General features: G+C 38.3%; 1 protein-coding gene across 3 annotated transcripts in view; it reads right to left on the reverse strand.

The window, feature by feature from the left end:
* MTM1 (myotubularin 1) overlaps positions 1-23109 on the reverse strand; it is a 41783-nt gene that overhangs the window by 2290 nt on the left and 16384 nt on the right. For all 3 annotated transcript variants that reach the window (XM_032123870.1, XM_032123868.1, XM_032123869.1), the window contains 8 exons: positions 14910-14993; positions 13605-13754; positions 11580-11768; positions 8327-8512; positions 7067-7273; positions 3460-3552; positions 2519-2632; positions 2028-2204 (listed from right to left, as the gene is read on the reverse strand). In XM_032123870.1, coding sequence (XP_031979761.1) covers positions 2028-2204; positions 2519-2632; positions 3460-3552; positions 7067-7273; positions 8327-8512; positions 11580-11768; positions 13605-13754; positions 14910-14993 — 1200 coding nt within the window. The remainder of the gene's footprint in view (positions 1-2027; positions 2205-2518; positions 2633-3459; positions 3553-7066; positions 7274-8326; positions 8513-11579; positions 11769-13604; positions 13755-14909; positions 14994-23109) is intronic.

The following is a 23109-nucleotide window of genomic DNA, read 5'->3' on the forward strand; positions in this document are numbered from 1 at the left end:
CATTTCCTGGAGCATATGGGTTTTATTTTCTTGTTATTTAATATTGTGTGCAAGACAGTTACTCATATACCTTGACCAAAGCTTTTTTTTTTTACTTACTAAAAAGTTTTAGGAGTCCAGAGGCCAAGTGTCTCAGCATCTTCCCTAAAAAAGTGTTTAGCCAGATTATTTTAGCTACACTGATCAGATTAAGATCCATGCCTTCAGATTAAACAACTTCTCTCACTGATGAAATTTACTTGAGTTTTTAATAGTAAATTTGCAACTTAGTGTAAATAAACAAGTGAAATAAAAAACTTTATTAGTGAATTCTCTAAGCACACTTGCATGTGTTTAAAATCAACTGCTCTGGCTTTCAGGAGGTTACTCAGAAAGAGCCTTTTAACGGTTTCCACTTTGATCTTAAGTTCCTTTTCAGAGTAATGAAACAAACGGAGAAGAAGTATTACAAATGTCCAAGGCAGAGACAGAGCCTACAGTTACCTTCAGCTGAATATACCTGTCTGGAAATTGTTGCTGTTTCACAGTTAACTGCCTGTAATTCAAAGCTATCAGCAGTGGAGTTTCAGCAGCTAATGGTTAAACACCTCACCAGTTCAAAACCAGTTCAACCAGCACTGTGAGGTGCACCACTCACCACGCACCCATATGAGGATTGTGATGAATGCTGAGGCACTTGCGGAAGTGGATCAATGCTGAATGTATGTACTCAGATGACTGGTGATGTAGGATAATGGTTTTGCTAGCAGAAGATGCTTCTAAGTAATGGCACAAAGAAACATCATAAAAAAAATGGTTCGGGCCACACATGTTCATTATTGAGTTGCTTAAGTGAAGATGAAGCATAAATTTCATGTGCAGGGAAAAAAAGTTGCATTTTGTGTACAAAAATGGTGAAAATGAGGGACCAGTAGTAGCAGCATGGAATACCGTCACTTGGGTTTGCATTTCTAATGAGAAACTTCAGCCAAAAAAGCTCTCGCAAATAATGGCAAACTGCATTTTTAAGTAAATCTACAGCTCATTTGCATGTGTTATAATCCTTCACTTTCTAAAATAAATCTTTGGATTCACCTTTTGCAAAACACCCTCATCCTTTACAACAAGCAACAAAAGCTTTAAAACCAGAACTTCAAATTGGCAACATATTTGTAAAAAGCCATAGCAAACTGTCTGGCGTTCCTGAAGCCTCTAAAGTGCTGTAAATAATACAGGAGATCAGCTATGGAAAAGGAAGTATATTGCTTGAAAACTACTGACTCCTTCCAAGGGCTGGACTGTGAAGACTGCTTCTGTCAAACAAATTGCTCCTCTATCTTCTCCTACTCAAACCTCCACAAGCTGTTAAAAAGGACAAAAAAAAAAATCTCTGTACACCATCTTTATGTGCCACATGGCTGAGATTTCCAGCAAGACTGTAACAAACATAGAATGTCCATAGGCATTAAAAGCACAGAACTGAACTATGTGGCATTTAAGAAAAGCTTTTCTGGACTTCCAATCTGATCCATTTGTATAATTTTTGGTAACAGCTTTCATGCACAGTCTAAACAATGCTGTTACAAAAAAATTTAAATCTTACCATCAATACACATAGCTTTGAAAGAGAAAGGACTCAGTGGGTCATTTCATTTGTAAATGGTTTCATAGGCTCTCTCAGCAAAAGGAGAAAGACCAAGCAAATGCAACTGTGTTTGTGTTGCTAATGCCCCAACTCTTCAGGGATCAGCAAGCCCTGTTTCTAAGCATTGTCATTCAGGATCTAGTAGCATCAAATGCCCTTAGACATGTGTCCAAGAAAAAGGGCTAGAGAGAGCTCAAGGATGACTTGCTACTAAACAGGAAAATAAGTTCAATGAGCTAACGAGAGAACTAAATAATTAATCACACTCTTTTCCTCCATCTTTACAAATGTAACACTAAAAAACCTGAACAGATAAGTACTGCTCTACAAGACAGTTATGACACAAAATCCGTATTTCCAAAGTCTAAAAGCATTTTTTGTACGCTATCGAGAATTTACTTACTTGTTGCCGAATCCTTGGGTTCCACCTGATGTAGTAATTGACCCAGAGCTCTAAATGCCGCATGCTGGCTACTGGATAGAGTGCTCGATTTAGCTCTTTACTATAAAAAGGATTGGTGTATTTAGATTTTTCACTGTTTATCAAAGACCATAACGATAATGTTTTCTCAGTCACTTTCTAAAATGAAATCGAAATAAGAACAGTAAGCATTTGCATAAAATTGAGAAATCCATCATAGAAGCCATTGTTACATTCTAAAATTAATACACTTCTGGTTTACTTAGAAGCATAAGACATTACTGTATTAGAAAGATTCCAAACCCAGTGCTTGACAAATATTTTAGTGACTGCATGGCACCATTCTATAAGAAAAAAGCCAGTTCAAAATCACTGTCTGCAAAGACTATAACCAAATACAATACAACCAAAACTTTTGCAATCACCTATAGTAAAGACAGAAATGCAATTACACAATCAGTGGTTTGACTAACCTCTTTTTCTCTGAGAAACTCGCTGTTATACAAGAAAGTGCCAAACCGGCAGCTGTACAAGTGATCCAGGATTGTAATCAGGAACTGCTCATTGAACTCAAAGGCCGTAGGAAACTAAAACCAGGAAAGACAAATTCATTGTTTACATAGAAAACGCAGAAGGACATGCATGGTTAAAAGACTAAAGGTAGAATTTAGAAGCCTGGATACATCTACAAGTAATTTTTAAGGCAATACTTTCATGCACTTTATAGCAGACTAAGTGTTCAGATGACACAAGGTGTTCAACTTTCTCCAACTAGCCACTGAAAAAAATCTCAAAATGTTCTACCTACCTTTAATTTATAAAAAGAATAAAATACAGAATGGTTACACATACGCTTTTACTAGCAAGACAGAGTAAGGTATCTTCAGTGCACTGCTACAGTGCAGCACCATACAGGAAAATAAAGGTCCTGATCCTTGGCCCTAAACAGACTAAGTCCACTGCTTTGTTTCACTGCTTACTGACCGTACAATGTTAAATCATAGCACTCAAAAGCTCCCTTGCTTCCTTTTTAAGCATTGACAAAACAACATGTGTCCCTGCAGTTCAAGGGACAGCTTCACAAAATGGTCAAACAGAACAACAGACCCCATTAAGGCAGTTGGATGCAATTCCTGTAAAAGCCTTCTGCCGGGTATGAAACGTCTCTCAGTGTGTGTCTGAGAATCCTGTATCCAAGAACACCAGCCATGCCTGCACAGCCAGTGCCATGCCCAGCAACATAACCACAGCTTGTGCATCACTTTCACAAAAGTAAATACACTCTTTTTTACTACAGGTCAGAGCAGAGGCATATGCTGTCCTCTTCAAATACTTTTTGCAAAACATAAAGACGTAGGGTTTCAATTCAGTCATCTCTTCACACTGTTACCTTCTGAAGAACAACACAACATACCTGTTTAGACATTTGCCACACACAATCAATAAACTGGAGAAAGATGGGTGATCTGTCTGCATCAGCATGATTTTTATCACCGTGGCCTATTCTCTGAAATGAAGCAATACAGCCTCCTGTTAACTGAAACAGGCTATTTTATGGCAATAGACATGGTTTCTTATTTTGTACCAGAGCATTAATTCTTTTGCAATAAAGCAACCCAGTATTATAATTTCAAAATCAGTTACTGCATCAAGGAGGAGAAATTCAGATAGAGAAATACTGCAAAGCTGTTCCAAAGATGCTGAAAAAAATTCCAAACTGATAATCGGTCCTGTTATAAACACCTGCTGGTTATTGGACAAGCAGAACTGTTGAAGCATCCGTTACTTAACAAAATAATCAAGACATATTCTGAACTACATTTACATGGTAAGTTTGTCAAAAGCCAAGTTACATACTTTGTCTTCTTTTTTATTTTAAGCCACTGCAGGACCTAGATCATCAAACTATCCACACAATCTTCTCTTCCCCCTCCACACTTGAACCTTAACATTCACCCTGAGATAGTATGCAAACATGAACGAGATCAAAAAATGTTCGTGTTCTTGACACAAAATTAACATAGATTTTTAAAGTTTGGGTGAGCCCGTTATTCGGAGGTGCCCAAAGTAACAATCAAAGGAATTTGCCCCACAGACAAAAAGTAGATTTGGTAAAAGCTGTTTACTTCCTTTTACCATTTGATAGCTGAGAACAGGCTAGAGATTCAGGGAAAAGGAGTTTCTATTCACTACATAATTCTGCTTGAATGTACTTGCCTGGAGCAGACAAAAGAAGAGCATTTATGTTGACCTAAGATGTTGTCTATCTGCCTGTAAGATGGCAAGCTTAATGCCTCAAGGACATGAAAAATCATAAAAGCAGTACACTGCTCTGTACAATGGCTTGCAAGATAGTTTAACATAATAGAATTGAATGGCAGGAAATAGAAGGAGATGAGGGATTGCAGCTGAACTCAGTCAACAGTAACAAACGACTATAAAGAAGAAAACCAAATTGGCTTCCTTGCTCTTCAGTTTTCATGGTTTGAGATACTTGTTATCCATTAAGAGTCATACATGTGTTTAGTAAGGAGTGGAATTCTGTCCACTTTCACTACAATTAGCAGTTTCAGGATGTCTGAGTATCATCCATCTATAATTATGTCTCATATTTGAATGCATAATTAGAATTAAATTCCACATAACAAGCAAATTTATCATCTGGAGAGTGCACTAAGTTCACCACACATAAAAAAGTTGGGGTAGGGAATGTCTTTTCAACAAGGAAACTTATTGCTCACCTCATTTGATATAAAATACAGAGAGGAACTATTAAGTAGTCTACTATTTGGTTATTTGGTATTACGTAATCCAAATTGCAACCTTGATACCATAAAAACATGAAGCTTGCTCCAATCCAGACAATATAAGTAACACCCTACTCTTCAACTCCCTACTAAAGGGAAAATGAAACAACAACAGTTTCAGAGATGAGGGTCAGGAACTGCTCTAACTGCACTGTCTAGTTCTCACTATTCAAAGTCACAGGTCTATCAAACAATTACCAAACTAAAACAGGGTATGAATGATCAAAATATTTTCTGCTTACATTATAATTTTATCATAGAATAGTTAAGGTTGGAAAAGACCTTTAAGATGATGGAGTCCAACTGTTAACCCAGCACTGACAGGTCCACCACTAACCCATGTCCCCAAGCACCACATCACAGGTCTTTTAAATCTCTCCAGGGATGGTGACTCCACCACTTCTACAGAACACTCCAGAAAAGACCAACCTTCACTGTACGCTAAATAACCCATCAAATAAAAATTTACAGTACTCTCAGATTACAGCAGATGGCTGAAGAGTGGCTTCAACCATTTCCAAAGATTGCTACTTGAGTGAGCAAGTTGGGAAAATAGCAGTTTAAGCAAAAGCAGCTACTTAAATCATTATTATTGCTGTTACATTGTCAGACATGAACCAATGGACTGAGCGAGTCATCTGGAAGGGATGCCAAGTCCTGCCTCACTATTTGGAGAAAAACATCTGTTGAGGGAGAACAAAATCCTTTGATTACTCAACTAAATTGAATGGCTTAACAAAAAGAATCATAGATTATTTGAATTTATTAATAATGATGAAGAGCACACAGATCTCTCTTTTTAAGCTTTGTGTTAAACCATAACACATGTGTTTGACTGCAAGTCTCCCAGGGATACCATCTAATTTTATCTACATCCTCTTTTTTTTTAATAAAAAATATGAGAATAAAATGTCAAGCCACTGGCTTCACATCTTCCTGTGCCTGTACCAAGACAGAATACTTAAAAGGTTTATAAAACATATCACTACTGAAAGACCACAAGTAAGTACACAAAAAACCAGACTACATCAGCTATCACTTCCAACACCCAAAATACAAATCTCATAAGCCTCAAAGCGCCTTTAGAATATCAGATCAAAAACTGCCACAGCCTACAAGCACATGTAAATGGTGAGGTGATTTATGTTGAGTAGCTATACATGGATTTCCAAATGACTGCAACACTCTTGCAAATGTAAAATGGGCATGAAACACACAGATATATTTTCCCATTTCTTGATTTTTTCCAGATTGCCTGTTTTCCAAATTTTAGCTATATTAAGTAGTATCTTTAGAGTATTTCATTAGGGACAAAACATCCATTCAAGTAACTTCTACTGAAGTTGTAGAAACTTCTTACTGTGAATTACAAGGTTCAGGACCAACAAGCAACACTGCTATAATGCTTACAGTAAGTAACAGCACAGTCTCCCTGGCAACCTAATCTCCTCCTCCAGGTTCCTCGTACAGATTTCTTGGTTAAATGGTTAGCTGTGGCATTTAGTAAAATTCCACTAAGACACTGAAAAGTTTTCTAACACGAACAGGATGAACAGGGTCCCTTCCAACTCAGAATATTCTGTGAATTTTCTGTGAAAATGATTCACATACCTGTAAAATACTAAGGGCTTGCTATGGAAGCAACTACTTAACCTTCTGAGCTTCTAACCTTCTGCCCAGAAGGCAACTGAACAGAAGTAGAGCCAAAATTACCAGTGACAGCCTCTTGGGAGCTATTATGACTAGTTTAGAATATTTAGAAATCAGCAAATCATGCAAAATCTCACTTAGAAGACACTGGCTAGACTCATTCATCTGCTTCTTGTGACATTCAAGACAGTCCAAAGAAAGAGTGATGGAGAACCTCATATCCCAGCTTTATCTGATCTTCAGCTGAAGAATTTGAGAGGACACAATTTTTCTGCCTTCTTATTTTCTTTGCTCAATAACCACAGTAACCCTAGCAGTTCTATGCTTTTAAAAGGATGCAAAGGACAAAATATGAGTTCTCAGAGAAAGAATAGCAAGAAAAATACTGACCAAACAGGTTCAAACCCAAAAGTTCTGCTCAGTTTACCTGGAAATGTTTTAAATCCAAATTCAGAAATTATGAAAGGAATTATCAAACCCTGACACAAAGTGAGCGGTTTAACACTGAAAGCTTTTCAGAAAGTTAATACTGCACAGTCTTTGCAATTATGTTCTAATTCTTACCGATGCAAACTTGTGTCCAAAGCTTATCCACTCTTTTTGCACCAGAACTTCAAAGCCTTCAATGGTTCTGTAGTAGCTGTCCAGCATGAGCATGGCCAGGGAGGTGAGCTGAGCCGTGCGGTCCCAGCCGTCGCTGCAGTGAACCAGCACCGAGCTCCGGCCCGATGACACCTTGTCAGCCACCTGAATGGCTCCTGTCAGCACGAGCTGGTGAGGAGCAACACACACCAAACAAACAACACAACTTATTTCTGCTCAAATGATAACACTAAGTGGATTTCTTTGTATCTACACAGTATCTGAATTAATACTGTTTCCATTAAACGACCTGAAAAAAGCAGTGTAGTTAATTGGAAAGGAATTTTCTAGGAGATCAAATGAATTTCTCGTATAAAAATAGAAAAGCAGATTGGTTCCCTAATCCCTTAGTAAGATCAAATTCATCTCATAGCAAATTCTTAAAAAACAGGGCACAAAACAGCAACCTTGATAAACCAAAGACCATAAGCTTCTTTTTCAAAGAAAGAGGGGATTTACCATAGCATATACTCTCCAAAAATTCTGTGTTATTTCATTTGACTCCCTTCTTTGAACTAAATTACTGAATTATCTCAGTTGTTGGAAAAAGGAGCTTGCACCCTTCTAATATACTTATTTTCCAGCTATTAAATTAAAATGAAAATTTTATTAAGCAGGATTCATTACATAATACTCTAATTGCTTTTGCACAGCTATACTTGAGGCAAAAGGTTCAAAGGTCAACTAGTTAGAACACTGGTGAATTACCAGCTTAAGTATTTTATTTGTGCTGCGAGATGAAAACTACAAAATTTACAAATAAATTTACAAGATTTATTTACAAAACCACAATTCACAAAATAAAGTCACATACACACTGACAACTGAAGTATTTACTGATACTTCACAGTGACGGTCATCTGCAGGCCTGTACTGCAAGAAACCGAAATAAATCAGTTCTCACACATGTAAAGCCAATCAGAGTAAAAATGCATTCCTCTGCTAAAGACACTAAACTTGAGGCAGGCAGTAAACATTCAATTTCACCTACTGTTGCTTAGTTATGGTATCTCATAACATACTCTAAGATGAGCTGGCAAAAAAAGCCAACACTCAGGGATGTTGCTTTTGTAGTCCAAGTAGTTTGATGTGTTCTAGGACTACTTCACAGCTTAGCACAGAAAGCAAGTCTGATGTGACAGATTTGGGCAAACAGTTTTTGAACAATCAAGGAAAAGTTACCTTTATATGTTCTAACCAGTGGGTTGATTCCAGACTTGACAACCAGTGTGATTCTTCCACATTAGGATAAACAATGTCCTTCAGCTTCTTCAAAGATTCCCGCATGACGTGAATATTATGAATGTCCAAGAAGAAAAGTTCTGCATTGGGATATGCATCTTCACCTTCATATCCTCCCCCAGTTGCCTACAAACAAGAAATCTGAAATTAACTTTAGTAATATACACACCCTTTTCAACAGAGAAAGAAGGGAATGAATGTCATTTGACATGGAAATAGACAAAAGTGATAAAATATTTGGCCAAATAAATTTAAATTTAAGAGTTCAGTTAAGAATAAGCTACCTTTCATTTAAAAATTATGTTCAAGAATCTTAGATTCTGTCTTTAAGAAGAAAATTAGCAATAACATTAAAGTTTACTTTAACTTTTCTAACACTAAATTTTAGTGCTGAAGACTAAATATATATTTAGACTGTTAAGATATTAAAGAGCCACATAAGTAAAAAGTCTGTTCTACTGCTGCTCTCTTAAAACATTTCACCATCACCACACCACAGGATGTGCCTGGTTACAAAAGGAAGCAGAAAACCCACACATTTTAGGGCACAATGTCACTGATCAGACTTTCCAAAGACAGAAACACGCAATTGTTTGGGTTGGAAAAAACCTTTAAGATCATTGAGTCCAACCATTAACCCAGCAGTGCCAAGCCCACCACTAAACCATTCCCCCAAGTGCCACATCTTTTAAATACCTCCAGGGACAGTGATTCAACCACTTCCCTGGACAGCCTTTCCACAAATCAATTTTTCCAGATATCCAATTTAAACCTCCCCTGGTGCAACTTGAGGCCATTTCTTCTTGCCCCACCACTTGTTACCTGGAAGAAGAGACCAACCCCACCTGTCTACAACCTCCTTTCAGGCAGTTGTACAGAGTGATAAGGTCCCCCCTGAGCCTCCTTTTCTCCAGACTCAACATCACCAGCTCCCCCAAGCTCACAGAGCTGCAAAATTTCAAGTATTTCCTGCTGACAGCAAAAAAATGCCATAAATTTGGATAAATAAATTTTACCAACTACACATCAGACAAGAGCCTAAAGCACCATGTAAGCCTTTCCCCATGAGTACCACCTATAGTGCTGTACAGCAGCACAGTATCTCTATTCTATGCTCTCTATCTCCTTTCTCAGATGTGGGGTTATTATCAGAGCTGCCAGGCTCTGCAGTGAAAAAAGCAATGAGTGTATTTTTCTCTTTCCTTTGAGTATTATGAAGTCTTGGTGAGGAATGATTGTAATTTCAGCATCAGGGCTGCAGCAGCTCCTGGCTGTGTGTCTTGACCTATGTACAAGGAACACAGGAATGCATGAGTAGCACAGCCCAGGATTTTGCTTAGACAAATCTTCACAGCTGTTCACAAAAATATTTTCAGTGCAGATAAACATTGACTTGCACTTTTTATATCGTTCTCCCTCAGACCCAGAAATGTACCCTACTGTGTCTATTGCTCTGATTGAGCATTTTATATATAGATATATGAGGAGTTAATTAAAACATGTGCATATCAAGTTTGTCTACAAGACATTACCTTACATTTTTTCTCACTTCTTGGACAAACTCAATTTTTTTACCCCATTTGTTTCAAAGATGTAATTGACAATCTTTCCACAAGGCAAACAGAAAGATTACATGTTTTATTCACCCATAAAAACTCAGTGTGCAGAGGATAATGGGCTTTGTACAGTCAAATGCAAACAATTGAAGCAGACCCTCAAAATACAAACCATCACGTTAAAACAGCCCCTAGGATAGAGTCTCAGAAAGAATGTGTGCTATACACACAAACATAATAATAAAGCTTAACAAATTATATTCTGTAGTATAGAGAAGGAGGCTGTACAGGTACAAATACGTGCACCTAACTTGCACAGATCAAACTACCAGGATTATTGTCCCCCTTGAATCATTACTGTTCCTCTTGAAAGCAACATTTGTTACATATAAACCTCTTATGCAAACAAGTTTTACCATTTCATATTCCTTTCAGCACAAACACTGAAGAGGACTCATTTCACTAAACTAGTGTCCCGTTTTGTTCCACAAAACTATTCAGAAGCTAGAGTTCCTTCTCTCCACATAAGCACACTTATCATTTCACTTGGACCTCAAACCCTCTTGAGCTCAGCTCTCTTGCCCTTTGCTGTGCAGACACACACCTTCAGTAGTAAGCGCTGAAAAGCACGTCCCCTTCATTTGTGTTTGAAGTTCCATGACTAAGGGAATCCCCAGGCGTGGCACATTCTCGTATGACAAAAGCATTAAACTTGTCTCCTTCACCACCACTCCCTAACATGGCTTTTTCATATGAAGATGGAGCACATCCATGTCTACCGTGCTCCATGCCAAATACAACTCTGACACAGTGTACTGGCATTATCTGAGCTTACCTGAATAATCTAGTCCTCCACAGAGCTGAGGGGGAAGCAGAGGAGAGATCAATCCACGGGCACAACTTTTCTTCTTGAAAGGTTAGAGGAAATGATTTTTCAAGATCCCTTCCAGCCTGGGCTGGTGTATGATTCTGATCCCATTTAGATTTTGACCACAGATAGCAAAGAAATAGTCACCTTACCCGATGGGAACACTTTCTGTACTTACCAACCACAAGCACCTGGGGAAGAACAGCAGGTACCAAGGTATCCAAGATCATACCCATACTGCTGTTTAGAGTGGAAGCACCCAAATTAACTTATTTATCACTTCTCTTTATTTGCTGGATGCCAGGATAGGTCTGAATTAGTCCTTGTAATGATTAGGAAGAACCAAACAAAGGATGCCTGTCATTTGGCTTGCCTTTATGCACACATCCTCTCTAGGATGGAATCTTCCCAGAGGATCTGAAGGTTGCACAGAGGTGGCCTATCATTCCTACAGGGGACATGCTCTACAGCCCAGCTCACAGCTACCTCCCAGTGCAGAGTGGAATCATGCCTGACTTCAGTCGCATGTTAAGATCTGTGCTTGGCTGAGAACAGACACCGTAAAGCACGTCTGGAAATCTACATATGGACCTGAAACTGCTTAGGGACCTACTTTAGACACTCATGTCCTTGAGCCTCAGTATCTGATTATGTAAATTTATTTATATTAAGATTACTACTATTCCCCAAAACCTCCCCACAGAAAACTTCCAACTAAGCCTCCTCCTCATTCCCTTTGAAAATAAGACTGTTAAAAGCATCTGTTTACCTTGTTTGCAACTGCATTGACATTGGGCCTTGCATCATAGATGGTCAGTTTGGAGATCTGCCCGTTAGCCTCCCTGATGATATCAAGGTATCTTTCATCATCTTTATTCCGCTTGCCACTCATTCCAACCAGGGGCTGACTGCAGCGCATGATTACAGCTTGGGTCTCTGGATGAATCCATGAGAGAACCTGGTCACATGGCAAACACACAGCAGAAGAAACTCATTTTAGTAAAAAAATCATAACTTAAAGCTATATTCGTTAACATGCACAGTATGAAAATCAACACTTTTGTTTTATTTCTTCAAAATGCAATCCCTTGACATCTCAAATACTTTTAGTCTCATAAAATTTATTAATAACTCTTCAAAAGAGTTCTCTTACATATTTAATGCTTACTGAAATAATACTTACCTATATAATCCAATGTATTTTAATATTTTTCTACAAGTCTTAGATTACACAAATAATGCTGAAAAGTAAACTAGAAACAAACACAGCAATCTCTGCTGAAACTAAGAAACAATTCTGGAGAATGAACTCATTGTAGAAAAGGTGACTAAGATGCTCCAATTCTACAAGAACAGCTTTTCTCTTTTTTTTGGATAAGGAAGGCAAGCTGAACCTTTCTGCAGTATCTTGAATGTTTTCTCTTCTCTTTAAAGTACATTTTGTTCCTCAGTCCTCCTTACAAAGAGGAGGCATTGGAGCACAGCACATGCTGTCTTTGTTGTTCTGAGCCAAAGAGGACCTGCCACAAAAGGCAGTGAGCTGCCCAGGGAACAGATGCAGTACCAGAGATTAAAGATAAGCAAGAAACCCGAGAAGCAGGCAAAAAATGCAAATTCATTGTTGAAAATTATTAAGAAATAAAATTCTCACCCACTCTGAAAGTTGTGGGTTACAGATTGGAAGAACATCAAACAAAAAACCCCCAAAATCCAATCTTCAGAAAGTGTTCATTCCTGAAATACAACCTGAGGTGTAGATCAGAAACAAGATCTGCCAGTGTGTGGGGGGATGAGGATGAGTAGCTATTTCCTGACAAGAATGAAATTACTATTTAAAATTACTATTTTAATAAAATAACTATTACCAAGGAAATTACTCTCACTCTACAGGCATGCCAAAAGGCCTGTCATGAATTTTGAGGTGACAGGGATGACACAGCTAGGTTATTAGAACTATATGCACAGGCTATACATTACACATGTGTATTTCATACACATTATGTATTATACAGTTATATGTGTGTGTATATAGTAAATTTATAATTATAGGCCTAGTCTGTCAGTAAATACCACATCTAATAAATATTTATCATATTGAGCCGTGCATCTGTTTGAAACTGAGATTCAAGACAGCTTTCCAATACTGTCTAAGAATCCAGCACACCTTCCAAGTTTGCTGAAGGGAAATACCAGTTAAAACAAGTATTGGAATAGAAATCAGTATTTTCTATAGTGCTATAAAGAGCTGATGCATAAAAACTCTCTTACCTCATAAAATTTTCATTACAGAAACACACTCAAGAAGTCAAACAGGTTTATCTTAAAATTCTGCAGACTAAAAAGCCCAAGAATTCACTAAAGAGACTACGCATGAGGTCTTATTTTAGGACTGACCAGTGGAACTATGTTTAAATGCCATGTGGTTTGCTTGCAGGACAACATTTGTGATCACTTTTTATGGGCATCCAGTAATAGCAACCAGTGCACATGGCAGTGTAAGGCTCATTCTTCATCAAAGGAAACTGCACTGCTGGCCATTGGTACTGGGCAAGTCAAATTAAAACCAGTGAAGCTGTCATGGGCGATTGTTGTGGGGGAAAAACGGAAATGTGGCTTGGCCAAGATACCAGTTTCAAGCAGTGAAAAACCACCAGCCAATCAAAACTATTTTGCCATAACCATTTCCAAAAAAAGCATCCTCTGTGTCGTGTTCAGCAGAAAGTTGTTTGGATGCAACTTAAGCTAGCTTAAAACTAGCTACACCATCAGGCAAGTTCCACCACCTCATACTCACTGGGATTCTATTTCGGGACCTAAAGGCAGCAACTTTCTTGAGATCATCGTCTGTTGCATTGTACGGCACGACCAGGAGTGATGGGTACGTGTCACACAGCCCGTAATGCTCGTTAATGAAAGTCACTCGCCACCGGTCATTAGGCAGCCCCTAAAACAGAACACCAAGTTATTCAATGTATCTTTGGCTGAACAAAAGTAATTCTGCTCTTGAATTTTACATGACATTATGGCCACATGGTGGCAACAACCTACCAATTTAACTAAATACCGTTTCAAAACAATAGAAGCAAAAAAGATTACAAGACCACACAAACCAGTTCATTGCAGATGGATTCACAACCTTGAACAGCTGCAGAGCCATCTCATTCTTATGTACACAATTATAGCCTCAGAGTAAGTTTCAATGACTGAAACTAGGAGATGTATTTCTTTAACTGGGGGATAGAGGAAAGAAAATGACCTTCTTTCCTTCCCTAAAACTCTGCCTTTCCACCTTCCCTGGTGAAGAGAGACTGGGGGAGAGAAAGTCTCACTATAACCTTTCTTCCCTGTAGCCTGATACTACCTTCAGGTTAAAAGTAAGATTCAGGGTAACTTTCTTATTGAGAAAGAACAACTCCTAGTTGTACTCTGCCCAGTAAGGCGTTTCCAGGAAGCTGAGAAATACTGATAAGTCCACACACGCACACAGTGGGGTTTGTGTGGGTGTTTGTATTTTACCTTTTTTGGGCGTTAGGCTTCTAAACCATGAACCAAAAAACGATGGAGGGAAACAAAATTAAGGAAGTTCTTACTTTTTGCTATTTAATTTTTTTAATATCATACTTAAATTATCTAACAGACATATTAAAATGAAATATCATCCTCTTTCATTGACATTTTTCCAAGATCAACTAAAGAGCAAGGAAGAATACTGAGAGACATCCGTAATTTCTGTAAAGCAATGCTCTTTCTAAAACAAGCTATTTTTTTTTCCCGCTTCATTTTGGGAAGAAGAACAAATCCAATCTATGTTTAGGACACTACAGTTACATATTTGGCACATTCTCCCCACCCTGTGCCCAATTAGCAGTGGCACATTGTAAGAGGCATCAGTAATTTCCTTCCAAGAGCAAAGACTCCCTTCCTGTGACATTCCATGTTTTTTTAAAGGGTCAAGTCTTTTATTTCTTTTCTTTATCTTTTTTCAAGTTGAATTTCCATCCTCTCCCAACAGCTGATAAGAGAAATGTACAAACAATAATTCCTCTATGCAAGTCAGGAGATGTGAAAGCACCAGGCAATGGCAACCGTAAAAACTCACCTGCCTCCTGTATTCAGACATCGGGTTGTACACCATCCATCCATTTTCAGAAAACTTTTCTTCATTTACAAAGGCAAAAAAAAGCTGTATAATGTAAAAGAAACTTATTACACCAAACTCTGACTGCAAATGGCAAATATGAGGGCTCATCATCAGTTATACCCTAATGCTCGCCACCAAATAGGACTGACTGCTCCATGCTAGCCCCACTATCTCCATTTTTATGTCATATGTGCAAGACTATAAAGCAAAGAGCAACATGTAACAAAAAATGCAGATCTGGTAATGAAAATAATGAAAATATGACAAGAGTTATGAGGTGACAAAAAGAATAGAAATTATAAAGCTTAACCAGTTGGATTTTTTCTTTTTTATTATCAGGAGGTTGAAATGTTTTAGAATGGTTTATTTTCCATATTTCACATTATCACTAAATAAAACTACTGTCTTCTCACCAAATTTGTCCAACAGGCACAGCTTCAATTACTACATACAATATTAGATACTAAATTCAAAGTGTAAAAGGGTTTTGCTATTCATTGCCATTAGGAAGCAGCTGCCTCTCTGCATCCCCTCCCCAACTGATCCTTACTAAGAGAAATCCCAACTACTGTAAAACTCCATGAAAGTGAAAAAGTTGCCTTTGAAAATGAAATAGTTAGCTGCTTACACTACTTACTTTTCACTTGCTTTGTTGCTCGTTCTCACAATTAATTTAAACAGCACAGCAGCCTCACTCAGTATTTCACCAAGTTCCTCATACCTTTTATTTTCCTTCTCCTTCCAACAAATTCCAAGTGGGCTGTATTACCTAACTAACCCCCTTCTCCTCCCTTGGTTTGTTTCTACAGTTTAGGAGAAAAGCAGAAGTAATGTTTATTTTATCAGTCTCTCTCATTGAGAAAATTGATTTTGGTGGCCTACAAATTCTTCAGATGCCAAAAGGAGCATGAAACAAAGTTGTTTCAAAAAAAAAAAAAAAAGCAAGAAAGAAAACACAGAAGAGAATGTATTGTCCTGAGCTAACTGAGCAACAGCAGCCAGAGCAGAAACACTCCAGAGCCCATCATAGCTCATCTGTAACAAAACAGCTGAAAGTCTCCTAGCTATTCAAAAACATTAAAAGGAGAAACTGAATGCTGAACTGAACATCCACATCTGCATCATTTTCACAGGTGCAGACCGGAACTGAGTAGAAATGCAGAAAACCCAGCAAGCAAGAAAAAAAACGTGTGGTCTAAGGTGCTGTGATTCTGCCTACAAAGGTCCAGAGAAAAGGCGATGCTTCAAACCTGCACCACCACCCCTGTGAAGGAGGCTTTGGATCTTAGGAAGGATCCAGGCAATTCTGCTCAGCCCATTACACTGCTTTAAACACTGAACAGCTCATATCAAAACACAAAATTGAATCCCCCTCAAAATGAGGAGTTCTTTCCTCATATAGTTCAAGTAAACAAATATTTTAAAAGGATGTTACTGCTCACTCAAGATGCTTTATCTCACTAGATTTACAAACCAGAATTTTAAATTAAATCACTATTTTAGAGCAAGTGCACTCATTGGCAAGTTTGCAGAAGTAAACAGTGCATTCCCTGGTTTTGTTTTCTGAATATCTTTACCATTTTTAAAGGGGTAGAACTTCAGTGCAAATAAACATTACAAATTCTTTTGACTAAGTAAACTGCTATCAAGTGGTACAGAGGGAGAGATAAAGTGGTGGACATCTACTCTATCAGAAAAAAAACCCCATTCCATTAAAAGTAGATGAAAGTATCAAAAGTTAAGCAAAAAAACCTGCAAAAGGTTAATTGGAAACAAGAAATACAGCAAAATGGGAATATCACTATCTGAAGCAGTAGATGCAACTGATTTGCTGAACTATTAATAAACAGCTACACACAAGAACCATCCCCTCCTCCCAAAGGAATCTGCTATATCCCAAAGAGCAACTATGCTAAAAATTCACCAAGGAACCAGAGACAAAAGCAGAATCTTATAACAGTAGGAAACAGAAACACTGGGATCCTACCAGGTCACTTAAAAGATGTCTTGAAGGCAGGAATAAGTTTTTTTATTTAAGTTCCTACTTACTGCAAGTTTCCTCGTAAGAATGAAAAAATCACCCATCTGAAGCCCTAGTAAGTAGAACTCACAGGTTTATTACAGTGCACTGTGATAGCTGTTACATAGAACAGGTTTTTACTTACTGACAAAAATCATAAAGGTGTTGTTCCAAACTAAAATAAATAGCAGATATGCTGCTCATGTCACCCACAAAAAAAATCCATAAGACATCAGAGGGAAAAGCGCATTTTGTTTTCACCTTTTAAAAACCAGGGTTGAATTTATTATGCATGAAGGGATGGACTGAATCCTTTCTGAAAGAACAATGTCCTACTATGTACAGCACAATTCATTTAAAATGCTTGGCTACAGCAGCTTTACCACATCTGCTACAAAAGCTTTCAGTCACACAACCCACAACTATTTAAGTGCAATTATGCTTCATCAGTTTTGTTGACATTCCAGGTAGTACAAATTCTTCCTATGTTGCTCAATAAAAAGAAACTCATTAGTAGAACGGATCAACCAGCAAAAACCTGATGTCTAACAAATCACAGAACACTACAATGAATGCAAAGGCATATGGAGCAAAATTCGGACTCAGATTTTTATGTGAACAATTCAGAGAAAACTCCTGCATTATACTACTCAAGAACAGTATTTAAAAATGACCAGTCTCTAAAATCCTGAAGACTAAAAATTATTTTTCTTCTGCAAGCATTGAATAAATTATAGGAAAAGGTTTATACACACATGTTTGGATGTGCACTGCCGTGTACAGACTGCACAGTTCATCTGGTGACAACTGAAATTCTTACTTGCTGTACCAAAAGATTAAAGACCTGAATTCCATCCTCACCACCTCCAACAGCTTCTCAGATAAGACTTGAAACACTCTGTGAATATGGCCTGAGCTTTAGTCCAGCCTAACTGCCGGAGTCTAAAATACAGTAATATGCCCACCCTACCTTAGGCCCATTTCTCCCAACAAAATACACAATTATTGCTGTGTTGTCATTAAAACAGAGTAGGAGATACATAAATGCAATACTCTACATACATTTATACTCCATTCATATAGTTCTATTTAATTTCTAATGACAGTTTAACTTGACTGTAAGAAGCAACCCACATTTATAACCATTTAAATATAAGAATCATATACTTAACATAAGATATATGCTTGGATACAGCCGCATTTTATGACCTGTATCAGTAAAAGCCACATTTAGCACATGTTTGGACATTACTTCATTTTGCTCATTATCCCATTTTGTTTCAAGCAAAAAAAAGTAATTTCTACTGAATAACATTTTTTCTTGAATTGGGCATTTTATTATTCTAATGCAACCAAACTGATAAACCACATTATAGTGAATACGTAATGGTGATAAATACATATTTAGATCCCAGAAGGCTTTGCTATAGCTCAGGTTAGCTTCACATCTGCACTAACGACCCACATATTTCCACTTTTGTCTTGAATAACCCAAGATTACAGACTAAATGCAATATGTTAAGACATTTATGTCTTAACGCTGCTGAAGCTTTCACCTCACAGTGCATGAAATCTGAATGCAATTCTACAGTGCAGCAGGCAAATGAAACAGAAATAAATGGGAAGGAGAAATTATGGCATTCACAGTATAATATGCATAGGTTCTCTTTATCACTTGATGTAAGATTTGAGAGGTGCTATCTTAAGTGAAATTACATGGCTTAGCTTTTTGTGGATACAGTTCCTTCACATTAGAGCCCCTCACACACACACACACACACACATTCATGTGGGCATGAAAGCAGGGAGGTCACTCCACTGCCCACAGGCACTGAGTACAGACCAGCTGGGTGTGTATTTATATCCTTCAGATGGAGAGGGCAGAAGAAGGTCGGAGAAGAACGACACCAGCAGCTCTCGGAATCTCATGGCCCCGCAAGGCAGAAAAGCCCTGCCAGCCTGTCTCAGTGCCCCGTTATTCACACAGGAAAGCCTTGCAAATACCAGAATAATAAAAGGTTGGCCAGTTCCATGTCTTCTTCACACATCTTCCCTTCACATCTATGGTATATCCCTGCTAGATCCTCCTCCTCCCCAAATACTTTATGTACTCAGAGTCTCCACTCTGACCTCCACTCATTTTTTCTTCGCTCCACACACAAAATGCCATCCCCTTCTCTCATTGTTAATCCTGCCTCTCGCTCTTCTCCACAGCTCCTCCTGCACACAGTCTATCTTCCCAGGGATTAAACCAACTGCAGCTTCATCAGATGTGTCCAGATTTGAGTGGAAATTGGAAAAAAAAAAAAAAAATCAATCTACATACAAGAGATATTCAGGTTCAGAAGAATATTGCAGTAAAATAGAAGAGTCTTTCATTGTGGGTTTTTTGAGATCATGATAGGTTTTTCAAAATCAAGAACATATAACCAAAAAGCAGAACTATGGTTTGTACAGGTGCACCTGAGACAACTCCACATTAGTTTGGTTGGATACAAAGGACAAACAGCAGCACAAGTTTCAGGCAGGCTACCTGCTCAACACGTCAGTGTTTCAGGCAGCAAGCCTGAGCTGGCATCCCTCCTCTCAGCACTGAGACTGGCTAGCTGAAAGCTACTTAAAACACAGATTTACCTCAAGTTATACTGATTATTTGTTTTATCTCACATCTCAAGTCCAAGGTAGGATAATCTGCAGTCACTTCCAATGCACTGATCATATCTATTCTAAGTTTGATGGAGATTAATACTACATGTCTGATGGAAACCCATCAATTCCAATTAGTCTGTCAATTAATTAGAAATCGGTTTCAAATTATTTTCAGCTGTCATGGGAAACAGAAAGAAGAAATCAAAGAAAACATTAAACAATAAGAAATCAAGTATAGTAAATCACCACTCAGAACAATTATGGGGTGCAAATTTTGTGACTTTTCAATACCTATAGCTGGCAAAACCAAGCAAGGCTTGCCATACATCAGCTAAGATTTTTGCAAAACCAAATTAAAGCCCCTGCACAAAACTGAAGTAGGGATTTCATTGCAGATCCACAGTCTAAAAGCAGATGACTACTGCTTCACTTGAACCAGAAGGCTAATACACTTCAAAAAAAATCTTTCAAATCTTGTAACATTTTTGGTAAACTACTTTTTACGCTTTGCTGTACAAATAATTGTTTACTTCCTTGCAGGTGTTAACCCACAATTTCAATACAGTCTCTTTTTTTAAGCCTCCTACAGACAGAGTGCTTGTCTTTAACATTCAGTTTATCCTCTCCTTTCGTACACAAAAATAATATGCAATACACTGGTTGCTCAAAACACAACATAGTTCTGTGAGATAAAGGAGAAAGCACCTGCAGTCTGACAATTACAGTTTAGCAAGCAGTCTATTTAGCAGTATAAATATAATGTAAATTTATAAATATCAGTATAAATACAATAGTTACATATTTACTCTTTATGGAATCACAGCACATAAATACATGTTATGCTTGTACACGAATATATAACGTAGACACAATTTATTAAATATTTGACCAATCTTTATGCATTGCAAAAGAAGAAAGCAGCAAAACTAGAACAAGATGCCACACAACTGTGAAGAAAATCAACTGCTTTTCCTATTTCTAACTCACTGGTGTATGCTTTTTATATATTATAAATCACTAAGTTTTTACTCACTGTGAAGGCTGACAGTTTCTCAGTGTATTAAAAAATAAATATATTATTATCCTTGCCACTATTAATGGCATTTAGTATGCCATTACTACAATCTAGCCAGTTACATCTCACCCGTTCATCTAAGAACTAAGGTAAGACACTGCAGCGCTGGTGTAACTGCCCTCTGATCATTTGTGAATGCTGTCACCGCACACCACTACTGCCCTGGCTCTGACTGTCATGGAGAATGAAGCCTCAAGTCAAGGGGTTCTCTGCAAACTCAGGTGCTCTGTCAGATCCCTTCGCCAGCCTCACTCCATCTAAAGTCATCTTTGTAGATCCAACAGCAACAGTGGCATGAGCTGACACTCAGACATTTTAAATTACCAGGATAAGCAGTGGCATCAGTGGCAGTCCAAGTCAGCCAGCACAGCCACCGGTCTCATCAGAATGGGCATTCCCACAGACCTACCAGGGTTAGGAATAAACACAGATTGTGCAGATATCACAGTGCTGAACAATCTTATAAAAATGATGATGTGTAGTTTCATGATAAGATCAGGAAGTGAAGCAGCTGCTATGTAGAAACTGAACTACAGAGACCAAATATATCTCATCTTTCGTGGTGTACTAAAACATCTCACTTGGGGGGGTTTGGCTATTTTGGTTTTATTTTTTCAAACTTCAAAAAAACCCACTTTCAGCAACAATTTTCTTTCAATTAGCACAAGTTTACAAATGCAACAGAGGATTACCAACAGCAGCTGTTTGCTCCCCTCAGCTATGCTGTCAGTCAAGCGAGCTACCAGATTTTGCTTTATGTTACTGATTCAAGGATATCTGAACCCAACCTATGCTCAAACTGGAGACAAACAAGAATTAGCTTCTGCACGTGAGCACAAAGGACTACGCTGAGGCACAGAGGAACAGTTGTGAACAGGTCTCTGATTTATTATAAGCTCTCCAACACTTCTGTTGGGATGATGATGGAGACCAATCTTGAAAACATTAAGTACACTCCACCAGAAATCATCTTTTGGGTTTTATTTACCATCTGTTTGTACAAGAATGGTACAGCATGAAGAAAACAGAAGCAAGGCATCTCTACCAGTTCCTGTTTAGGATTGGTTCTTAGTATATAGTTCCACTACAGCTGAAAACCAATCATAAAAATCTGATCTAAAATACAAAAATACAGATAAAAATCAGGACAATAAAGCTTTAGAACTTTATTGTCTTGATGATACCTTCTTTCCACTGCAGAGCTGTACAAGCATCAGTGTTGCTGAACCAGCTAAACATCAAGGATGTAGTTCCACAAGATGGTCTGAGCTAAATTTTCATATTGCTAAAATCAGGACATCTCCCTCTTTTCTCTCCTCCCTGTTCCACTCACATGTCCACTCTTGCACTGGTTCTGATGCATACTGATTTCAAACCAGGTCTCCCCAAATTATTAAAAGCAGCACAAGACTAACCAAAATATTTTGTGCTGGGTAAGTGAGTTACACTGGCTTACTTAGTGATTATACAACTATCCGTTTGGTATTAGAAGAATTATGAACCACACGATGGGAAGGCAGAGAGGAGACCAGGATTTGAGTAGCAGAGGGCTTCCATCTCCACCCAGCTGTCATGGGGAACTACAGCACATTCTTTGTAGAACATCTCCCTGAATGAGCTGGGTACATGGCCAGAGCATCAGAGAGCACTCCAAGGGGAAAGCAGGCATGCACAGTCCAGACACACTGCGCAACTTTGTTCTAAACCAGCCACTGAAAGGAGCAGTGCCATCACCCCTCCTCATTCACATCCACCCAGAGACACCTTGACCCCACTCTCACTTTGGACTAACAAGACAGGAAATAATTCAGAGTAAAGCTTTTTTTTTATCTCCTTGTTTAACTTCAGTTCCTTTCAGTTCCCTATATGGTTCATCATGCAGCCTCAAACTCATGCAGGAAAAAGCATGGCAGGAATGGAAAACCAGGCAGAAGCACTCACCTTTAGCAGGATCAGTTTAAAGGGCTTGCCAAAATACAATGAAAGCACACCAAAAAATCACACACTTGCTTAGCCCACGTTAAAGTTAAGGGCTCATCCACACTGTGACATTAGAAAATAAGAACAGCTGCAACTTCAGATGTAACACAGGCTCACTTTATTTCCCTCCAAAGTAATCCTGATTTCTAATGGGTATACCCTGCTTCAGACATCACTATGACACAAAGAACAGCCACTCTCTCTCCACATTGTCACTATCTTCCCAACTTCTGTGCTTTACTGAATCCGAGGGCCAAATTACTACTGCCTCAACCAAGACTTTTGTCATTAAGCTTAACTTCTGTCAGCAAGTGGCCTTCACATAGACCATATAATGATGAGCTTTACTATGTTCAACAGGTCCAGCAAATAAAGCAGGAAGTGGACAACTCCACACATTACTCACTGCCATCACTAGACAGGATCTCTGGGTC

This window comes from Corvus moneduloides, chromosome 14 (genome assembly GCF_009650955.1).
Source record: "Corvus moneduloides isolate bCorMon1 chromosome 14, bCorMon1.pri, whole genome shotgun sequence".
In the NCBI taxonomy this organism is placed as follows: Eukaryota; Metazoa; Chordata; class Aves; order Passeriformes; family Corvidae; genus Corvus; species Corvus moneduloides.